Source organism: Mauremys reevesii, linkage group 2 (genome assembly GCF_016161935.1).
Source record: "Mauremys reevesii isolate NIE-2019 linkage group 2, ASM1616193v1, whole genome shotgun sequence".
Taxonomy (NCBI): Eukaryota; Metazoa; Chordata; order Testudines; family Geoemydidae; genus Mauremys; species Mauremys reevesii.
In genome coordinates this window covers 31,891,852-31,911,191 of record NC_052624.1, presented here as the reverse complement: position 1 = coordinate 31,911,191, position 19,340 = coordinate 31,891,852, and the positions used below count along the sequence as shown (strand labels likewise).

The following is a 19,340-nucleotide window of genomic DNA, read 5'->3' as shown; positions in this document are numbered from 1 at the left end:
TATGTGTACACTGTAGCTGTGGGTGTGAATTTCAGTTTGTGTAGACATAACCATGCTATCCTTAATTTAACCAGCTCGCTAAAAATAGTGTTTAGGATGTGGCAGTGTCTACATGAGCTGCAAATCACACCCTCAGCTGCAGTGTAGATGTTCTCTTAGAGAAACAGTGAGACTAAGTTAGAAAGATTATTTTTTTCAGGAAGTATGCTTCTTGATTTTTTAACTCCAAAAAGCCTCCTTTGATTTGCCTCAAACGTACTAGTCTACCTTGGCAGAAGACCATATGTGTAAAACTTCAGACATACATAGTTAAGTTTTTCCTTTAGCAGTACTCATAGTGGGGGAGCACTGCTGCAACCCCTATAGTGGCACCTCTATATCGTGCTATAAGGGGAGCTGCACACTCCCCCCACGCTCAGTTCCTTCTTGCCACCAGTGAAGGTAGTCGGAACTTCGTGCTCCAGCTCTGCTGTAGTGCTTCTAGCCTTAGTTCTATGCCCAGGAGCGTCCCACACTCTCAGTGCCTTTGCTGTCTGGGCGAGACTCATGTAAGTGAGTGTTGTAAAAGCTGTAGATCATTCAAACCTCGAACGAAGCGTGAAAGAAAGATCCGACTCCGGGCCCTGTTAATGGAGTTGGCATTGGCCCCAGCACAAGCACGCCGACCCGACTCGGCACCGGGCACTGTCTCATCGAGGCGGAGCGAAGCTCCATCCACCAGTCAGCATCGCTCCCCTGCCAAGAAGCAAGGGAAGAATCAGTGGTGGTGAGAGAAGGACAGGGGTGAGGCCAGACCCGAGTTGGGCAGCCCACGATCCCCCTTGGGAGCCAGACCTCCAACTTGTGCTGAGCGGAGTAGTCTGGCCCCATCTGCACGTGCCTCTCTGCGTTGAGAATCTGTCGACGCCGGAGGCAGCACAGGTAGCGCGTAACATCCTCACCCTCCCAGTGCCGGGTGTGCCACCTGAGATGGGTCCCTGATCCCAAGGGAAGCCACCAATGGGAGCTCATCAACCCTCCCTGGTTTGGCATAGCCCCCGCTCCAAGGACGAGATACCCACCTGTTCCGAGGGGCCATCCTGGAGCCCGCACCAGACTTCCACTCCGTTGGCCGATTCGCTTGAGAGGGAGTTTCGAGGGTCCTCCATTACCCACAGAGGTCGCAGGCACTGAGACAAGAGGCGTCGACGCTTCTCTTCCCACCGAAGCTATAGGAACAGGTCTTGACGCCGTTGGCATCGACGCTCAGATTCGAGTGTTCGATCCGACAGACGTCATGCTTGGAATGCCCCTTGACTGTCATCGGCACCCGGGCGTCGTAGCCGTGGTCGCTGGGGGGGAATCTAGAAGCAGCACCTCCAGCGGGTACACGTCTTCGTCATCTAGGTCTAAATCTCCAGGTCGGCACCGACACAGCCATGGGATGCTCCCGATACTCTTATGGCACCGTGCGTTCCTCAGCTACTTTGGCTTCAGCACCCAGCCGCCCATCCCCAGGCCGCGCCACCCCCCCCCCACGATCAAGCGGGTCAGTGGCAAGGGACGCCTTGGCCAGGGCAGTGGTATCAGTGGGCACCGTGACCCCACTTACCTGCACTGGCGAGACCCTGTTCAGTGGTCAGGGCATCGCAGGTACACTCCTCACCTTGGCACTAGGAAAAGTCAACCGGTACTGAACCAGCGGCACCGCACCCGGGCTCAGACTTGTTACCACCCAATGCCCTGGGGTCAGAACCGGTCCCTTCACTGGCACTAGGGGAATCCATAGCGGCGCTGCCACCTGCCCTACAAGAAGATTTCAAGGCTCACCAAGAGCTTCTTAAGTGGGTGACGTCAAATCTCCAGCTTCAGACTGAGGAGATGGAGGAGCCATCGGACACCTTGTTCAACATGTTGTCCTCTTCGGCACCGGACCGTGTGGCCTTACCTCTCCACCAGAGGGTGGCCAACATATCGACTTTGCTTTGGCGAACCCCAGCCTCCTTGACACCTGTTTCTAAAAATACGGAGAGAAAGTATTTTATGCTAGCAAAGGGGCATGAATATTTGTACTCTCACCCGGCACCCAACTCTCTGGTGGTGGAGTCTGTAAACCACCGGGAGAGGCATGGTCAACCCATGCCCACCCCCAAGGATAAAGATGCTAGGAGACTGGATACCTTCGGCAGGAAGGTTTATTCATCGGCGAGCTTCCAGCTCAGGGTGGCAAATCACCAAGCCCTACTGAGCTGGTATGATTTTAATTTGTGGGGGTCCCTGCCAAAGTTTGAATCTCTTCTACAGGAAAGGGACAAGAGAGTTCAGAGCCTTGGTCAACAAAGGAGCAGTGATGGCGAAAGCAGCTCTTCAAGCATCTTCGGATGCGGCAGATACAGTGGCCCATTTGATGGCCTCGGCTATTTCCATGCGCAGGGCGTCGTGGCTCTCGCTGTCGGGTCTGTCCGCGGAGTCCCAGTCCCTCATGCAGGACTTGCCCTTCAACGGGAAGGCCCGGTTTGCGGATCAAACAGACATCCGTCTGTGTAGGATGAAAGACTCTCGCACCACCGTGCAGACTCTGGGCCTATATGTCCCACCAGCGAAGGACAAACCCAGGTCACAAGCCTCGACCCCTCCAGCTAGAGGCAGATATGAGCCCCTACCTAAGAGGCTGAGGGAGCAGAGATGCAGGTCCCAGCGCCAGTCCCACTCGGCCCCGTGACCTGGCCCCTCTAAGGGCAAGAGGCAGGGGAAGAGGTGCTTTTGACTCTTTATGGGAGGTCACTGGGCCCATTGCCAGGGAAGCCCCTCAGTTAATAAAGCTTGTGTTCTGCAACTGTTTATCTGTCTTCTGAGTGCAATGGTCCCGTATAATGTTGGACCAGTGGGTCCTGAGCACCATTTCCAAGGGATACATGTTGCAGTTTGCTTCACTCCCCCTCCACCACTCCTCCGTCCCCAGAGGTCCCCGGGGACACGGAGCACACCCTCCTTCTGAACCAGGAGGTGACGCGCCTCCTCACACCCTCCCTGCAGCTTCTAGCATCCTCCCCTGTGCAGGCTGCCGCTTCGGCCGGATCTCCTCTCCCAGGAGGGGCCATGCCTCCTCCATCCCAACCTGGCCGCACTTCATCTGACGGCATGACTGCACCATGGTTAGGCGAGGAGGAAGGGAGGTGTTCGGAGAGTGTCAGGCAAGTTCTGCTGGAAAGCAGAAAGCCATCCACACTATGGACCTATCTGGCCAAATGGTCTAGATTCTCTAGGTTGGCGAGAGAAAGGGGTACTTCCCCATCATCCGCATCACTCCAGCTCATTCTAGATTACCTCCTGTCCCTTAGAACCCAGGGGCTAGTTCTCGCCTCGATCAGGGTACACTTAGCAGCCATTTTGGCTTTCCACCCTCCCGTGCATGGTCACTCGGTTCTTTCCCATCACATGACATCCCGGTTTTTGAAAGGACTGGATTGGGCGTTTCCTTATGCCAGGCCCCCAGTCCTGTTAGGAGACCTGAACCTAGTGCTCTCCCGTCTCATGGGTCCCCCTTTTGAGCCCTTGGCCATGTGTTCCTGGTCCCACTTATCATGGAAGGTAGCATTCGTGGTGGCGATCACCTCAGCCCACCATGTCTCAGAGCTTAGGGTCGTAATCTCAGAACCCCCGTATACGGTCTTCCGCAGGGATAAGGTCCAGCTTCACCAACACCCGGCTTTTCTGCCGAAAGTGGTCTAGGCTTTTCATATGGATCAGAACATTTTCCTTCCGATACTCTGTCCCAAGCCCCATTCCTCTGATGAGGAATGCTAGATGTGCGTAGGGCGCTGGCCTTTTACCTAGACCGAACCAGGCCATCCTGGAAATCCACGCAACTTTTCATTGCATCGTCCGAATGCATGAGGGGGCAACCGGTTTCTACCCAGCGAATTTCCCGCTGGATCACCTCGTGCATACACACGTGTTACAACCTGGCAGGGGTTGCCCCGCTGCCTATCGTGAAGGCACATTCTATGAGAGCTCAGGCCTCGGCCGCCTACGTAACTCACGTCTCCATTCAGGACATTTGTAGACCTGCCACGTGGTCCTCTGTCCACACTTTTTCTTCGCACTAGGCGATCGTCTCCCAAACACGAGATGACGCCGGGTTTGGTAGGGCGGTACTCCGTCCTGGAAACCCTTAAACTCCTACCCACCTCTATCAGATATAGTTTGGAGTCACCTACTGTGGAATACACATGAGCAATCACTCCAAAAAGAAATGACAGTTACCTGTTCCGTAACTGGCGTTCTTCAAGATGTGTTGCTCAGGTGTATTCCACTTCCTGCCCTCCTTCCCCTATGTCAGAATTGTCTGGCAAGAAGGAACTGAGGGTGAGGGGGAGTGCGCAGCTCCCTTTATAGCACAATATAGAGGCGCCACTCTAGGGGTTGCAGTGATGCTCCCCCACTACGGATACTGCTAAGGGAAAAGCTTCCGGCACCAGTGCACGTGGTGAGCATGCACACCTACTGTGGAATACACCTGAGCAACATATCTCGAAGAACGCCAGTTATGGAACAGGCAACTGTCCTTTTTGGCAAAATGAGGGGGGTGGTTAAAATCATTCTTCTGAGGAAAAGGTGGTTTTGAACATAATTACGGAGAGAGTTGATGTCACTGTAATAGTATAGATCAGGAAACATTCCTGCTTTGACAAGGGGATGGAATTAAATAGCTTATTAGATAATTTTACTATCTTTTACAATTCTGTGAAGAAACTAAAATTTAGTGTCTATAAAACTAAAAAGTCTCTGACTTATCACTTGTATGTAAAATGAGCCTTTTAATGAACAAATCTGTTACACATATGTATTCATTTAATATCCAAATACACTTTTAAGCACTGTAGAAATAATCTGTGGTGATTTTTCTACTACTTTTGTCTCACATTGGTGCTTCAGGAAAAAAACAGTCTGATTTGGAGTCTGTTGTGGTTTGTATATCATAAGAAAATTATTAACTAGGGTCCCAGAATTGAATCATTTTCTACCCTCTCTTATCCTTTTACAGCCATAATCATTTACTCAGGAGGTACAGTCAGGAAATAATATTACTTTATTTTCAGATTTCAGGCTGGGTTTTTAGGCATGGAAATTAGGAAAACTCTTTTTTTTTAACTTGTAAACTAAGCAAATTCTTTATGACATTTAAAATGGAATCTCACAATGCTGCTGTTAGTCCTTTTAGGGTAGAACTTCATTATGTCTTCTAGACTTGAACACCAGTTTTATAGTCAAATACTTTATAATCTTATTAAATACTACAAAGTATACTTGTATTGTGAGTATGGCAGCATGACTCAGATTTCCCACCATATTTGACTTTCTTTATTGAAACATATCCCTCCACTAAATTGTAGTTTTCCTCTTCCTTATATTTGACAAATATCTAAAATAACCTTGTTATATCAAAATGGATGGGAAAACGTTATTCAGTCCAAATTTAATCCGTTGATAACTCTTGCTTTTGTGGCCTCTCTTAGTTGGCGTTTCAGTTCTTCTGCTTTCAACTCCCTAAATTCTAGTGGCCTGATAGCTGAGTCTCTTCTGGAGAAACCTGGATTGAACTACTCAGATACATGAATTGAATCTTACAAAGAGATTTTTAAAATTTTATAGTTAAATTATTGATAGAATGTGGAAGATATTTTCACATAGCTGCATCATATATGCTATATGTAAATCAAAGACTGATTGAAAATTCCATGCACAATTTCAAACTTGTCCTTAATATAGATCCATAGTGAAGTGTATTAAGTATATGGATGTGAGGGAGGATAAAAAGAAGATACATTGCACTTTTAATTAAAACATTGACATACTTCCATGCTCTGAAATACAGATATGTTTAATTTGTATAGAAACATTCATGGTGAACTATATTTGTGTGTTTTAGGGACCAGTTACTCTCCACAAGAAAATTCACATAACCACAGTGCTCTTCATAGCTCAAATTCACATTCTTCTAACCCAAGCAATAATCCAAGCAAAACTTCAGATGCAGTAAGTATTAATGGTCATCAATGTCCAAATATGCCTTGTGCAGTTTTATATACGCGATTTTTGCCATTTTCAATTAAATTATGGAGGGTGAAGTTCTGCATAATTTATTGAATTAATAAACCTACGTGGCAATTGTATACACCTCTACCCCGATAACACGACCCGATATAACACGAATTTGGATATAATGTGGTAGAGCAGCGCTCCCGGGGAGGGGGAAGGAGGGGCTGTGCACTCCGGCGGATCAAAGCAAGTTCGATATAACATGGTTTCACCTATAACGCAGTAAGATTTTTTGGCTCCTGAGGACAGCGTTATATCGGGGTAGAGGTGTACTAAAAATGGAGGGAACAGCATTACAAATTACATTTGGCAGAGGTTATACGTTGTTAGATGGTTTCAGTATAACTAATTGTGATTAGGGTTTCCAGATGTGCCTGTCTTGCCTTTGACAGCTTTAATTGAAAAGACATATAGCAATTGAGAAAAGTACTTTCCCTAAATATATCATTGGCAAGAATCTTTCTCCGATATCTTGGTTCCATGGTAGTAGACTTACCTAACTCCCCAGGCTTTTTATTTTTTTGGAACCTTATGGGAAGCAGTAATAGGCTTTTGAGCCTTATTGCTTACTGGCTAGCACACACCACTTGCTGTGCTTCAAGCACTCTGTTACCAAAAATTGCTGTGATTACGCTGGTTGATGTTAAAAATTGTTCTGGAGTATGGGGGAAAAACAGAGATAATCCTCCAAATATTATTTTCTAAAATATAACAAAAAGGTTAAATATTTTTTTATTTACATCATCTGGACATTCTGAGGAGGTTCTTCAATTGCAGAAATATAAGATCCAAAATCATTAGCATACTGAAGACTTTCATGTAGACAGTAGTGATGTTACAGTGATCCATTGAACGTAGCACCAGATCTCAATTTGCTATAATTTAGTCAGGTTGGTAAGATGATAGGAGAACCTGTGAATTGTTTGAAGCAGCTGGAAAGCAGTACTGTTGTGGGAGGTGATAGGGGAGGGACATTACATTGTCCCTAAAGTACAGTGGTAGTGTTTCAAAGTGGATGTGAAGGAAAAAGTCTGCACATCTTGCAACTTTGACTATAGTAGAATCTATATAACTTATTTAAAAACTGTCAAGTAGTCATTTCTCCAACATTGTTGTTCATATTTTCAAAGTCCTACGAGTCTGCGGATGACTGGTCTGAGCACATCAGCTCTTCTGGCAAAAAATACTACTATAACTGCCGAACAGAAGTTTCACAATGGGAAAAACCAAAAGAGTGGCTTGAAAGGTATAGATATGCTTTTATTTTTTAATCAGAGTATATAATCTAGAAAACATTGTACTTGATTTGAGTTCTTACTTTATTTGTATTTTTTGCAGAGAGCAGAGACAAAAAGAAGCAAGCAAAATATCAGTTAACAGTTTCCCAAAAGATAGGGACTACAGAAGAGAGGTGATGCAGGCAACAGCTGCCAGTGGGTTCGCCAGTGGAAGTATGTTTTTGTTTTTGTTTTTTGACAATTGAATGCTCTTGGTTTGTATTAGTTGCATACTTCCTCTCAGTATTTTTCTTTGCCAAACTAAAAAAGAAATCCCTCTTCTCAAGCATGTGCTTTTTGTGGCAGTGAGTGAAGGTGGCCTAGCTCATTTTTTCCCTAAAATCTATTGCAACTACAGACAACTTCTCCAAATGTCCTTGCCCACCGATGTTGTCTCAGAGTAGCTTTGAGCCTATCCAACTAGAACATTCAGTTATATCAATGTTCTGTGTTAGTATTCCTTTTTTGTAATTATCAATCACTTACTATATGTGTAGCATTTGTCCTTCAGCTTGATGACATAATCTTTTTCTGTAGCTGCTGTGATAGTCTTCTCCCAGTATTTTTTCTTCAGTACTTAAGGTACAAGAGGCTTAAAAGGGCCTGACTATTATCACTGTTTCTTCTTAAATTGCAGGTGAGCAGTATACTAATATTTTGGAGAAAATATATTCTGTTTTAACAGGTGCCACACTAGATAAAGAAAATGCACATTACAAGAAGAATAGATTAAATTTAAATTACATATATTTCTGGGTGTTTTTCTATATTTTCAAACTTATTGATTTCAATTACAACATAAAAAACAAGGTGTATAATGCTCACTTTATATTGTTTTTTATTACAAATATTTGCATTCTAAAAAAGAAAATAATTAGTATTTTTCAGTTCACCTCATACAAGTACTGTAGTGCAATCTCTTTACCGTGAAAGTGCAACTTACAAATATAGATTTTTTTTTTTGTTAAATAACTGCTGTCAGAAACAAAACAATGTAAAACTTTAGAGCCTACAAGTTCACTCAGTCCTACTTCTTGTTCAGCCAATTGCTAAGACAAACAAGTTTGTTTACCTTTACGGGCGATAATGCTGCCCACTTCTTATTTACAATGTAACCAGAAAGTGAAAACAGGTGTTCCTATTGCACTTTCGTAGCTGGCGTTGCAAGGTATTTATGTGCCAGATATGCTAAATATTTGCATGCCCCTTCGTGCTTGACTCACCATTCCAGAGTGCATGCTTCCATGGTGATGACGCTTGTTTAAAAACAAAACAAAAAGCAATAATTAAATGTGTAACAGAACTCTTTTGGAGAATGTCTCCTGCTCCATGGTTTTACCTGCATTTTGCCATATATTTCGTGATATGGCAGTCTCAGGTGACGATCTGGCATACATTGTTCAATTTAAGAACATTTTCATTGCGGATCTGACAAAACTCAAAGAAGGTACCAATATGAGTTTTCTAAAGATGGCTACAGCACTCAGCCCAAGGTTTAAGAATCTGAAGTGTCTTCCAAAATCTGAGAGGGACGGGGTGTGGAACATGCTGCCAAAAGTCTTAAAAGAGCAACACTTCAATTGGAAAATATAGAACCCAAACCACCATAAAAGAAAATCAACCTTCTGTTGATGGCATCTGACTCATGATGATGAAGATGAATTTGCTTTGGATCATTATGGAGCAGAAGCTGTCATCAGTATGGAAGCATGTCCCCTGGAGTGGTGGTCGAAGCATGAAGGGGCATACAAATGTTTAGCACATCTAGCATGTAAATACCTTGCAGTGCCGGCTACAACAGTGCCATGTGAATGCCTGTTCTCAATTTCAGGTGACGTTGTAAATAAGAAGTGGACAGCGTTATCTCCTGTAAATGTAAACAAACTTGTTTGTCTTAGTGATTGGCTGAACAAGCAATAGGACTGAGTGCACTTCTAGGCTCTAAAGTTTTACATTGTTTTATTTTTCAATGCAGTTATGTAAAAAATAATTCTGCATTTGTAAATTGCACTTTCACATTGGGATGGCACTACAGTACTTGTACGAGGTGAATTGAAATACCATTTCTTCTTCGAGTGATTGCTCCTATGCATTCCAGTTAGGTGTGCGCGCTGCGCGTGCACGGCTCTTCGGAAGATTTTTACCCTAGCAACTCCGGCGGGCCGGCTGGGCGCCCCCTGGAGTGGCGCTGCTATAGCGCTAGATATATACCCCAGCCGGCCCGTCCGCTCCTCAGTTCCTTCTTCCCGCCCGTGACAGCCGTTGGAACAGTGCAGTGCTCCTTTGACCTCCACATCCCTAGCTTATCTCTGGTTTTCGTTGTATTTAGTGTATATAGTTAGTTAAAATAGTTAGTTAAGTTAGTTAAAGTAGATTAAGGGGAATTAGGGGGGCTTAACCCCTCTTTTCCCGAACCGGTGCGGGCTTATGCCCAAGGCACCGGGGTTTAAGCCCTGTGCGGCTTGCCAGCGGCACATGCCGATTGGGGACCCTCACGACTCCTGCCTGCGCTGCTTAGGAGAGGCCCATCGCGCAGATAAGTGCCCAATTTGCAAATCGTTCAAACCAAGAACGAAGAAAGAGCGGGACATTAGATTGAAGCAGCTCTTAATGGAGTCGGCGCTTACCCCTGTGGTGCCGACACCATCAGCTCTGCAGTCGTCTTCGGCGCGGAGCACCCCAGTGGTTCCCGACCGGTCCGGTACCGGGACTCTTAAAAAGAAGCAGCCGGCACCGACACCTCGGCACCATTCCCTCTCGCCATCGGGGAAACGCAAGCCGCAGCAGAAGTCTATCAAGACACTTGCGTCGGGACCGCTCGTCCAGCTGCCAGCGCCGGCCCCCTCGGCACCGGCTACGGCAGCGCATAGACCATGCGCGGTACTGTTGACTCCGGCTCCGAGAGGGCCGTTGAGTCTGGTACCTCCATGCTCCCCGGTGCAAACCGTGGTCAAGCTGCCTCTCCCGTCGACGCCCGAGACTTTCTCGACGGCGAGAGAGCTCATAGAGCTCACAGAGGCATCGAGCCCCCAGCACCGCCGGTGCGGGCTGTGCAGTCAGTGGACAAACCGGCCATCATGAGGCCACCTTCCCCTGACAGACGGGATAGAAGGCGTTCCAGGTCACGATCCCGATCCCAGAGATGATCGCCTTCACGCCGATCCAGATCCCGGCACTGGTCAGCATCCCGGTATAGTTCTCCATCTCGGCGCCGGTTGCAGTCCCGGTACCACTCCACATCGCGGTACCGGTCACGCTCCCGGAGACGATCCCGGTCCCGGTCACCCGACCGTCGGTACCGAAGAAGGTCCGGATCCCGGTACCGGTCATCACGCAGCCACTCCCGCCGACGTCGGTTGAGATCGCGGTCGACCTCCCGGTACCCGCACGGTCGATGGTCCCGCTCTCGCTCCCGGCACCGCGACGACCGGCACCGATCCCCGGCACTGTCCAGGGACAGACCGGCGGCATCGACGGTGCAGTCCCTGAGCGCCTCTGCCCCCCCGTGGCCTTCCCGCCAACCTTCGGTCGCCTCTCAAGCGGGCAGCGGTGGTGATCTCCGGGCCGATCCCCACGGACAGGACCACAGTCCACAACAGTGGGGCTTCTGGACCCCCTGGGCCTATCACGAGGCTCAAGGGGTCCCCTCCCTTCAGCGACCCAGGACCGCCGACCACAGCGTGCCGGAAGCCACGGTCAGCAGGTCTCCTCCATCACCGCTGGTTGAGGCTTCACCGCCACCTGTAGCGGCAGAGCATCCCGTAGATGCGGAGGCTTCCCACCCCATGGACGAACCACCTATGGAAGCTATGGTCCAGGGCCTATCCTCGTCTTCCTCGCCGGATGAGGCGGTGGCGGGGGCGTCAACATCGGACCCCCCACCGATTGACTTGCGGGCCCACCAGGACCTGCTTCGACGGGTGGCACAGGCCATTGACCTCCCGGTCGAAGAGGTCGCTGAAGACGAGGATCCGGTGACCAGGGTGCTTGGAGCTGAGGCCCCGCTGCAGGTGGCCCTGCCCTTTATTCGGACCATCCAAAAGAATGCCACTATGATCTGGCAGTCGCCGGCGTCCATCCCTCCCACCGCTCGAGGGGTGGAAAGAAAATACTCGGTTCCCCCCAGCGGGTACGAGTATCTTTTCACGCACCCAACTCCGAACTCCCTCGTAGTACAGTCCGTGAATGACCAGGAAAGACATGGGCAACCAGCTCCGGCGCTAAAGTCCAAGGACGCGCGGAGGATGGACCTGTTGGGCCAGAAGGTCTATTCGGCCGGTGGCCTCCAGCTACGGATTGCCAATCAGCTGGCTCTCCTTGGTCGCTACACCTACGACGCCTTCGTGTCCCTTTCTAAATTTACGGAGCTGATCCCAGCAGCCTCCAGACCGGAATTCTCAGCCCTTCTTGAGGAGGGCAAGAAAGCCTCCCGGTCCTCCCTCCAGGCCTCACTGGACTCCGCAGATTCCGGAGCCAGAACTTTGGCATCGGGAGTGACCATGAGAAGAATCTCCTGGCTGCAGTCTTCCACCTTGCCGCCCGAGGTCCAGCACACTCTACAGGACCTGCCCTTCAATACCAAGGGCCTCTTCTCAGAGAAAACAGACTCCAGAATTCAGACTCTTAAAGATGGCCGAGTCGCCATCCGCACCCTGGGCGTGCATACTCCAGCTACCCAGCGGAGGTCCTTCCGGCAGCAGCCGTACCGGTGGTTTAATCAGACCAGGCCGCGCCCTGACAATCCGCACAGAGGCAGGGTGAACCGCCGGAGACCGTCGGGCAACCGGGGAAATCAGTCCCAAGCGCCCTCCAAAGCCCCTCAGGGGCCTAAGTCTACCTTTTGATGGGACGCCCGAGGACGGCCCATCAGTCTCTTCACCGGATCCTTCCCCGTTATTTTTCAACCGTCTTTCCCACTTCTTCCCGGTGTGGTCCCAGATAACAACAGACAACTGGGTACTGCGCACGGTAGAGTCTGGTTACCGCCTTCAGTTTGTTTCGCCCCCTCCCTCCCACCCACCCTCACCGTTCCTCTTCAGGGACCCCTCTCACGAGCAATTCCTCTCGCAAGAGGTCGAGACTTTGCTGAGTTTAGGTGCCATAGAGGAGGTGCCGAGTGACATGCGAGGCCGGGGATTCTATTCCCGATATTTCCTAATCCCCAAAGCGAAAGGAGGTCTACGACCTATACTAGACCTCCGAGAGCTCAATAGATACCTGCTCAAGCTCAAGTTTCGCATGGTAACCCTGGGGACCATCATTCCCTCCCTGGATCCGGGAGACTGGTTTGCCGCCCTCGACATGAAGGACGCGTATTTCCATATCGCAATTTCCCCTCCTCATCGACGCTACCTGCGTTTCGTCGTCAACAGTATGCACTACCAGTTTGCGGTGCTACCCTTCGGCCTCTCCACCGCGCCGAGAGTCTTCACCAAGTGCATGGCAGTGGTTGCCGCAGCCCTCCGCCGTCGTCGTATACATGTGTACCCGTATCTCGACGACTGGCTGGTCCGCGGACCATCCCGCCAACTGGTAGCAAGTCAAATGACCACGATCCTAGCCCTGTTTCAGCGCCTAGGACTTATGATAAAGGCCGAGAAGTCCACTTTAGCTCCATCACAGAGCGTGGAATTTATCGGAGCGGTCCTGGATTCCAATTTGGCCAGGGCCTGCCTCCCTCGGCACCAGGCGATGGTCTCCTTCGTCCGGGACCTACAGTCCTTTCCCACAACAACGGTGCGATCCTGCCTCCGCCTCCTGGGCCACATGGCGTCGTGCACGTTTGTGACTACGTACGCGAGGCTGTGCCTTCGCCCGTTTCAAACTTGGCTTGTGTCGGTGTACCGGCCGCACCGCAACCCCATAGACATGGTAGTCACAGTCACGAAACCGACCCTCGCTTCACTCAACTGGTGGCTGGACCCAGAGGTTGTGTGTGCCGGAGTCCCATTCCGCCCTCCTTGCCCGTTCGTCACCCTGACCACGGATGCCTCGGAGTTGGGGTGGGGGGCACACCTCGGCGACCTACACACTCAGGGTCTCTCATCGCCCCGAGAGCTCTCCCTACATATTAATGTCAGGGAGCTGCGGGCGATCCGCCTCGCGTGTCAAGCTTTCCATGCCCATCTTCAAGGGCGCTGTGTGGCGGTGTTTATGGACAACACGACGGCAATGTTTTATGTCAACAAGCAGGGCGGGGCCCGCTCCTCCCTGCTTTGCACGGAAGCGATGCTCCTGTGGGACTTCTGCATAACCCACTCGATTCACCTGGTAGCGTCCTTTCTTCCAGGAGTGCAGAACACGCTGGCCGACCGTCTCATCAGGTCGTTCCTCTCCCACGAGTGGTCCCTTCGTCCAGATGTGGTGCACACAATTTTCCGAAGGTGGGGGTTTCCCCAGATAGACCTGTTTGCCTCCAAAGAGAACAGGAAGTGCCACCAGTTCTGTTCTTACCAGGGTCGTTCCCGAGGCTCCCTGTCGGACGCATTCCTCTGCTCCTCCTCTATGCCTTCCCTCCGTTCCCACTCGTACATCGGGTCCTACTCAAGCTTTGGAGGGACAGGGCCCACCTCATACTCGTCGCTCCGGCCTGGCTGAGACAGCACTGGTACACTCTGCTGCTCGAGCTCTCCGTACGGGATCCCATTCCCCTTCCGTTATGGCTGGACCTGATAACTCAGGACTTCGGCAGGCTCCGCCACCCAGACCTACAGTCCCTCCATCTTACAGCTTGGTACCTACGTGGTTGACCCACGCGGAGCGTGACTGTTCGGCGGCGGTGCAGCAAGTCCTGCTGGAAAGCAGGAAGCCTTCCACTCGCTCAACCTACCTCGCGAAATGGAAGCGTTTCGCACTCTGGTGCGATCAGAGAGACCTTAAGCCGTTCGTTGTCCCTATTCCAACGATCCTGGACTACCTCTGGTCCCTTAAGGAGCAATGTCTCGTGGTCTCGTCTTTGAAAGTATACCTAGCGGCCATTTCCGCCTTTCGGCCGCCCGTAGGTCACCGGTCCATCTTTTCGGATCTGATGGTTTCCCGCTTCCTTAAGGGCCTAGATCGCTTGTTCCTGCCAGTACGACGCCCGACCCCGTCCTGGGATCTGAACCTAGTTCTAGCCAGGCTCATGGGAGCCCCCTTCGAGCCCTTGGCCACGTGTTCCCTGCTCTATCTATCATGGAAAACGGCTTTCCTCGTCACTATAACTTCAGCGCGACGAGTTTCCGAGCTTCGTGCCCTAACGGCTGGTCCGCCGTATACCATCTTCCATGGAGACAAGGTGCAGCTTCGACCACACCCGGCCTTCCTCCCTAAGGTGGTGTCGGCCTTCCATTTAAACCAGGACATTTTCCTCCCGTTTTTTTCCCCGAAGCCGCACGCCTCAAGTCGTGAACAACAGCTTCACACCCTGGACGTCCGCAGGGCCCTCGCATTTTACATAGAGCGGACGAAGCCCTTCCGGCGTTCGCCCCAACTATTCGTAGCGGTTGCTGATCGCATGAAAGGCAAGCCGGTCTCCTCTCAGAGGATTTCCTCCTGGGTAACATCGTGTATCCGGACATGTTACGAGCTTGCTCGAGTGCCAGCTAGCCGCCTCACCGCTCACTCTACGAGAGCGCAAGCCTCGTCTGCCGCCTTCCTGGCACATGTTCCCATCCAGGACATCTGTAGAGCGGCCACCTGGTCTTCCGTCCACACCTTCGCTTCCCACTACGCGTTGGTGCAACAATCTCGAGATGATGCAGCCTTCGGCTCAGCAGTCTTACACTCTGCCACGTCTCACTCCGACCCCACCGCCTAGATAAGGCTTGGGAATCACCTAACTGGAATGCATAGGAGCAATCACTCGAAGAAGAAAAGACGGTTACTCACCGAGATGTGTTGCTCCTATCCATTCCAGACCCGCCCTCCTTCCCCACTGTCGGAGTAGACGGCAAGAAGGAACTGAGGAGCGGATGGGCCGGCTGGGGTATATATCTAGCGCTATAGCTGCGCCACTCCAGGGGGCGCCCAGCTGGCCCGCTGGAGTTGCTAGGGTAAAAATCTTCCGAAGAGCCGTGCACGTGCGGCGCGCACACCTAACTGGAATGGATAGGAGCAACACATCTCGAAGAACAACAGTTACAACGGTGAGTAACCGTCTTTTTTTAGCTTTTTTTTACAGTGCAAATATTTGTAATAAAAATAATATAAAGTGAGCGCTGTACACTTTGTATTCTGTGTTGTAACTGAAATCAATATATTTGAAAATGTAGAAAAACATCCAAAAATATTTAAATAAATGCTATTCTATTTATAGCAGTACGATTAAGACTGAGATTGTGATCATTTTAAAAAATCATTTGACAGTCCTAACTGCAATAAATATTTGCTTTTGTGAATTTCATGTCAATTTGCATCATTGCCAGTGGTAAGGTTGCATGACAGATGAGAAACTAGCAATCAGGAAGGATGAAGCATTCTGTGCATGCTTATCATGCTCCAATATAACACATTAAAGTCACTGTTATGTGACAGCATGCAAATTAAGAAGTTCATATATGTTAAACTGTTTTATATCCTGCTATTCAAAAGTGGCTTGAAGTTGAATTTCAGTCCATTTTTTATCTTTTAAAAACAAGAATTCAAAATTGGATGTATTAAAAAAAAAATCAAACAGGAAACAAACATGGTGTATAGAAGAGAAATTCATAAAACATGAAAATTTTGCACTGAGAGGTCTGCTGTAATTTAGTCTCTCCGATTAAATATAGCATATGCAAATATTTTATTTTGGTTGGTGTGTTAATGGAATCTTTAAAAATTACCTTTAGAAACTAGAAAACTCTCTACAAAATAGTTTGTCCTTAAGATTACTTTTGGAATTTTAAATTGGGCAAAGGTCTAATAGTGTTTGAGAAGGTGCATGTTGTCAGTGAGTAAAATCAGATTGTCTTGTTTGCCAATAGTGAGCTGCTAGTAGCTATTGCGTTGGCAGTTGAGATTTAAAAAAAAAAAATAATAATAATGAAAGCCTAATCAACTTTAAACATTAGCATGCTACTGAATTAGTCATAATCCTTGCAGTGTTAATGAAGTTTCTAACAATTTTTTTTTTCTTATTGCATCATTCTTTGTGATCCCTGCAACAGTGGAAGACAAGCATTCCAGCGATGCCAGTAGTATACTTCCTCAAAATATTTTGTCTCAGACAAGCAGACACAATGACAGAGACTACAGACTGCCAAGAGCAGAGACTCACAGTAGTTCTACTCCAGTACAACATCCCATCAAACCAGTGGTTCATCCAACTGCTACCCCAAGCACTGTTCCTCCTACTCCATTTTCTCTACAATCTGATCACCAGCCAAAGAAATCTTTTGATGCTAATGGAGCATCTACTTTATCAAAACTGCCTACACCCACATCGTCCATCCCTTCTCAGAAAACAGATAGAAAAGGTATGTCAACTAAAACGGTTTTTAATACTGCTCAATGTTTCTAATTGAATTTGAGTTGTTGGTTAGAAAGTCTGACTTCTAGAATTTAAACATGGTTTTTCCTGTTTCCTATGCTTGATTCAGTCATGATTTTTGTGATTCAGATTGTCAGTTTCATATTAAACCATGTTTGTCATAATCTGCTGATCTGACAGAACTTTGAATTAGATGATAAAGCAGAAGAGACCATTGTGATCATCTAGTCTGACCTCCTTTATAACACAGGCATAGGACTTCCCTGAATTAATTCTCACCTGAACTAGAGTGATCTTTCAGAAAAACATTGACACTTATAGGTTTGCCATTTACATGCATATACTGCAAACTATATTTCAATTGATCTTCACTAAAAGGGTGCCTAAAATCCTTTTTATGTTATTTTGGAACTTTGCAGTTACTCCAGTTGTCAGCATATCTGTAGGATTATGTAGTATTAATGTTTCAAAGCCATCTTGGACCCATGTGTTTTCTATCAAAAGTATCTTGTTGGGTTAGGGTTAGGATTAACCCTAACCCTAAGTGACCGACTGCTTAAGTTTCCTGATAGTGCTACAGGGGAATATGACTGGTACATTTATGGAAATCAACTGATCAGTTACGCTCTTCTATATATAAGAAGTTTGATCGTGAAGAAATGGGTGATATTCTTCAATTTTGTTAACTGTCTTTATAATATATTAATTTATCAGTCTTAAAATGCCTAAAGGTTAACTGTTTGTTCCTGAAACATCTAGAGGCACTAGGCAGAGATAAGGACCCCATTATGCTTGACACTGTTCATATTGGATTTTTGAATGTTATGAATAATTAAATTGACTTTCATAGAGAGGAGGAACTGAGTGAGAACGTTAGAATAGGGGTGCTTGGAACAAGTGACCATGAGGTACTTCAGGTCAGCATAGGCTGTGTCTATACAACTGACTGTTTGGGGAACGAAGTTCCTGCTGCATAAAGCCACCATAGCTAGTGTATTGCTTGTATGCGTGCATGCTCGACTCCTTATGTCTGAGCTGTGCATACTCACTGGGACTACTTGTATTGTTCCTATGCACCATCACACACCATCACGCAGACCTGCACATCCATGGGAACAACTACTCCATCTTCCCCAGAGCCACTGTTACCCCATGCCATGGGGAACTCCACAATCTCCTGTGGATCTGGCTGACTGGCCATCTTGGGGGGCCTTGGCCACAGCATCCTCCTTTGTAGCCCGCCCAATCCATGAGAGTTACTACTTCCCTCCAAGGGATCCATCAAGCAGGTTTGCAGAACCAGTAGTGGAGGAAGAATCTTGTACGGAGTCCCGATGGTTCTGCCCGGGTTGGCTAGATTCCCATCCTCCTCACCAGATGAGGATGTAATTGTCATCTACCTCTCCACCAGATGACTTCAGACAATTCCAGCCGCTTCTAAGGAGAGTTTCTGGGGAACAACTATCCCACTGGAGGAGATTCAAGACTCGCAGTATATGCTTCTGGATATCCTTCACACGTTGACATTGGTGAGAATATCTATCTTAATGAATGATGCCATATTGGAGCCAGCGAGAAATGTATGGTATGGCATACCCCTGTCATGTGTACCGCCACTCCTAAAGATCAGAGAAATGATATTATGTCCTGACCAAAGGATCAGAATTCATGTTCTCCCAACCTGATCCAAATTAATTGGTTCTCTGCACAACTCTGCAGTAGCCTGTCTAAACAGCAACACCTTCAAGCTACTCCTGCAGAAAAGAAAGGGAAGCATCTTGATCTTCTGGGGAGGAAAGTCTTACCTTCCTCCAGTTTATAGTTCAGGATAGCCAAATTATCAAGCTCTCCTGGCTAAGTATGACTTCCTGAATTACACTAAGTTGGAGGAATTGGCCAGTACCCTGCCACAATGAGATTGTGCCCATTTCTAGGCCTTCATCAAGGAAGGGAAACTTCTAGCCAGAACTGTTCTCCAGTCCAAGTAGATGCAGTTGATACCTGCTGCAAGGCCATGGCTACAGCTATCATGATGTGTAGGGAGTCCTGGCTTCATGCTTCTGGTTTTCCTGTGCAGGTCCTGAACACCACTGAGGACCTTTGACAAATCCCATCTTTTCAATCAAAAGACAGATGAGTCTTTACATACAATGAAAGACTCCAGGACTACCTTCCACTTGTTGGGAACATACACTTCTGCCCTGAAACAGAAGTTCTACTGCCCGTCATCCGCCCAAAGGTACAGGTCTTCTCAGTTTTATCAGAGACCTTATGAACTGCCAAATAAATGACAAAAGACTCGAAGATCTCGTTTCCCGGCTCCATCTCACAGGCTTTCTTGTCTCAAACCCAGCCTCAGACCAAGTGGTATTTTTGATGCAAGCTTGAGAGCCACCAACCACTCAGCCTAACACCTTGCGACCCTTCCATTCCCTTTGGGGGTCACTTTTTCCATGCTTGGAGTGCAATAATGGATAAATGGGAGCTGAATGTCATCCACCATAGCAATATGATCAAGTTTGTAATGCTAA

At 48.2% G+C, this 19,340-nt stretch overlaps 1 protein-coding gene across 2 annotated transcripts in view; it reads left to right on the top strand.

The window, feature by feature from the left end:
• The window catches only part of WAC (WW domain containing adaptor with coiled-coil), a 107,509-nt gene that overhangs the window by 44,772 nt on the left and 43,397 nt on the right, over positions 1 to 19,340 (top strand). For both annotated transcript variants that reach the window (XM_039524997.1, XM_039524996.1), the window contains exons 4-7: positions 5,912 to 6,018; positions 7,212 to 7,327; positions 7,420 to 7,532; positions 16,487 to 16,795. In XM_039524997.1, coding sequence (XP_039380931.1) covers positions 5,912 to 6,018; positions 7,212 to 7,327; positions 7,420 to 7,532; positions 16,487 to 16,795 — 645 coding nt within the window. The remainder of the gene's footprint in view (positions 1 to 5,911; positions 6,019 to 7,211; positions 7,328 to 7,419; positions 7,533 to 16,486; positions 16,796 to 19,340) is intronic.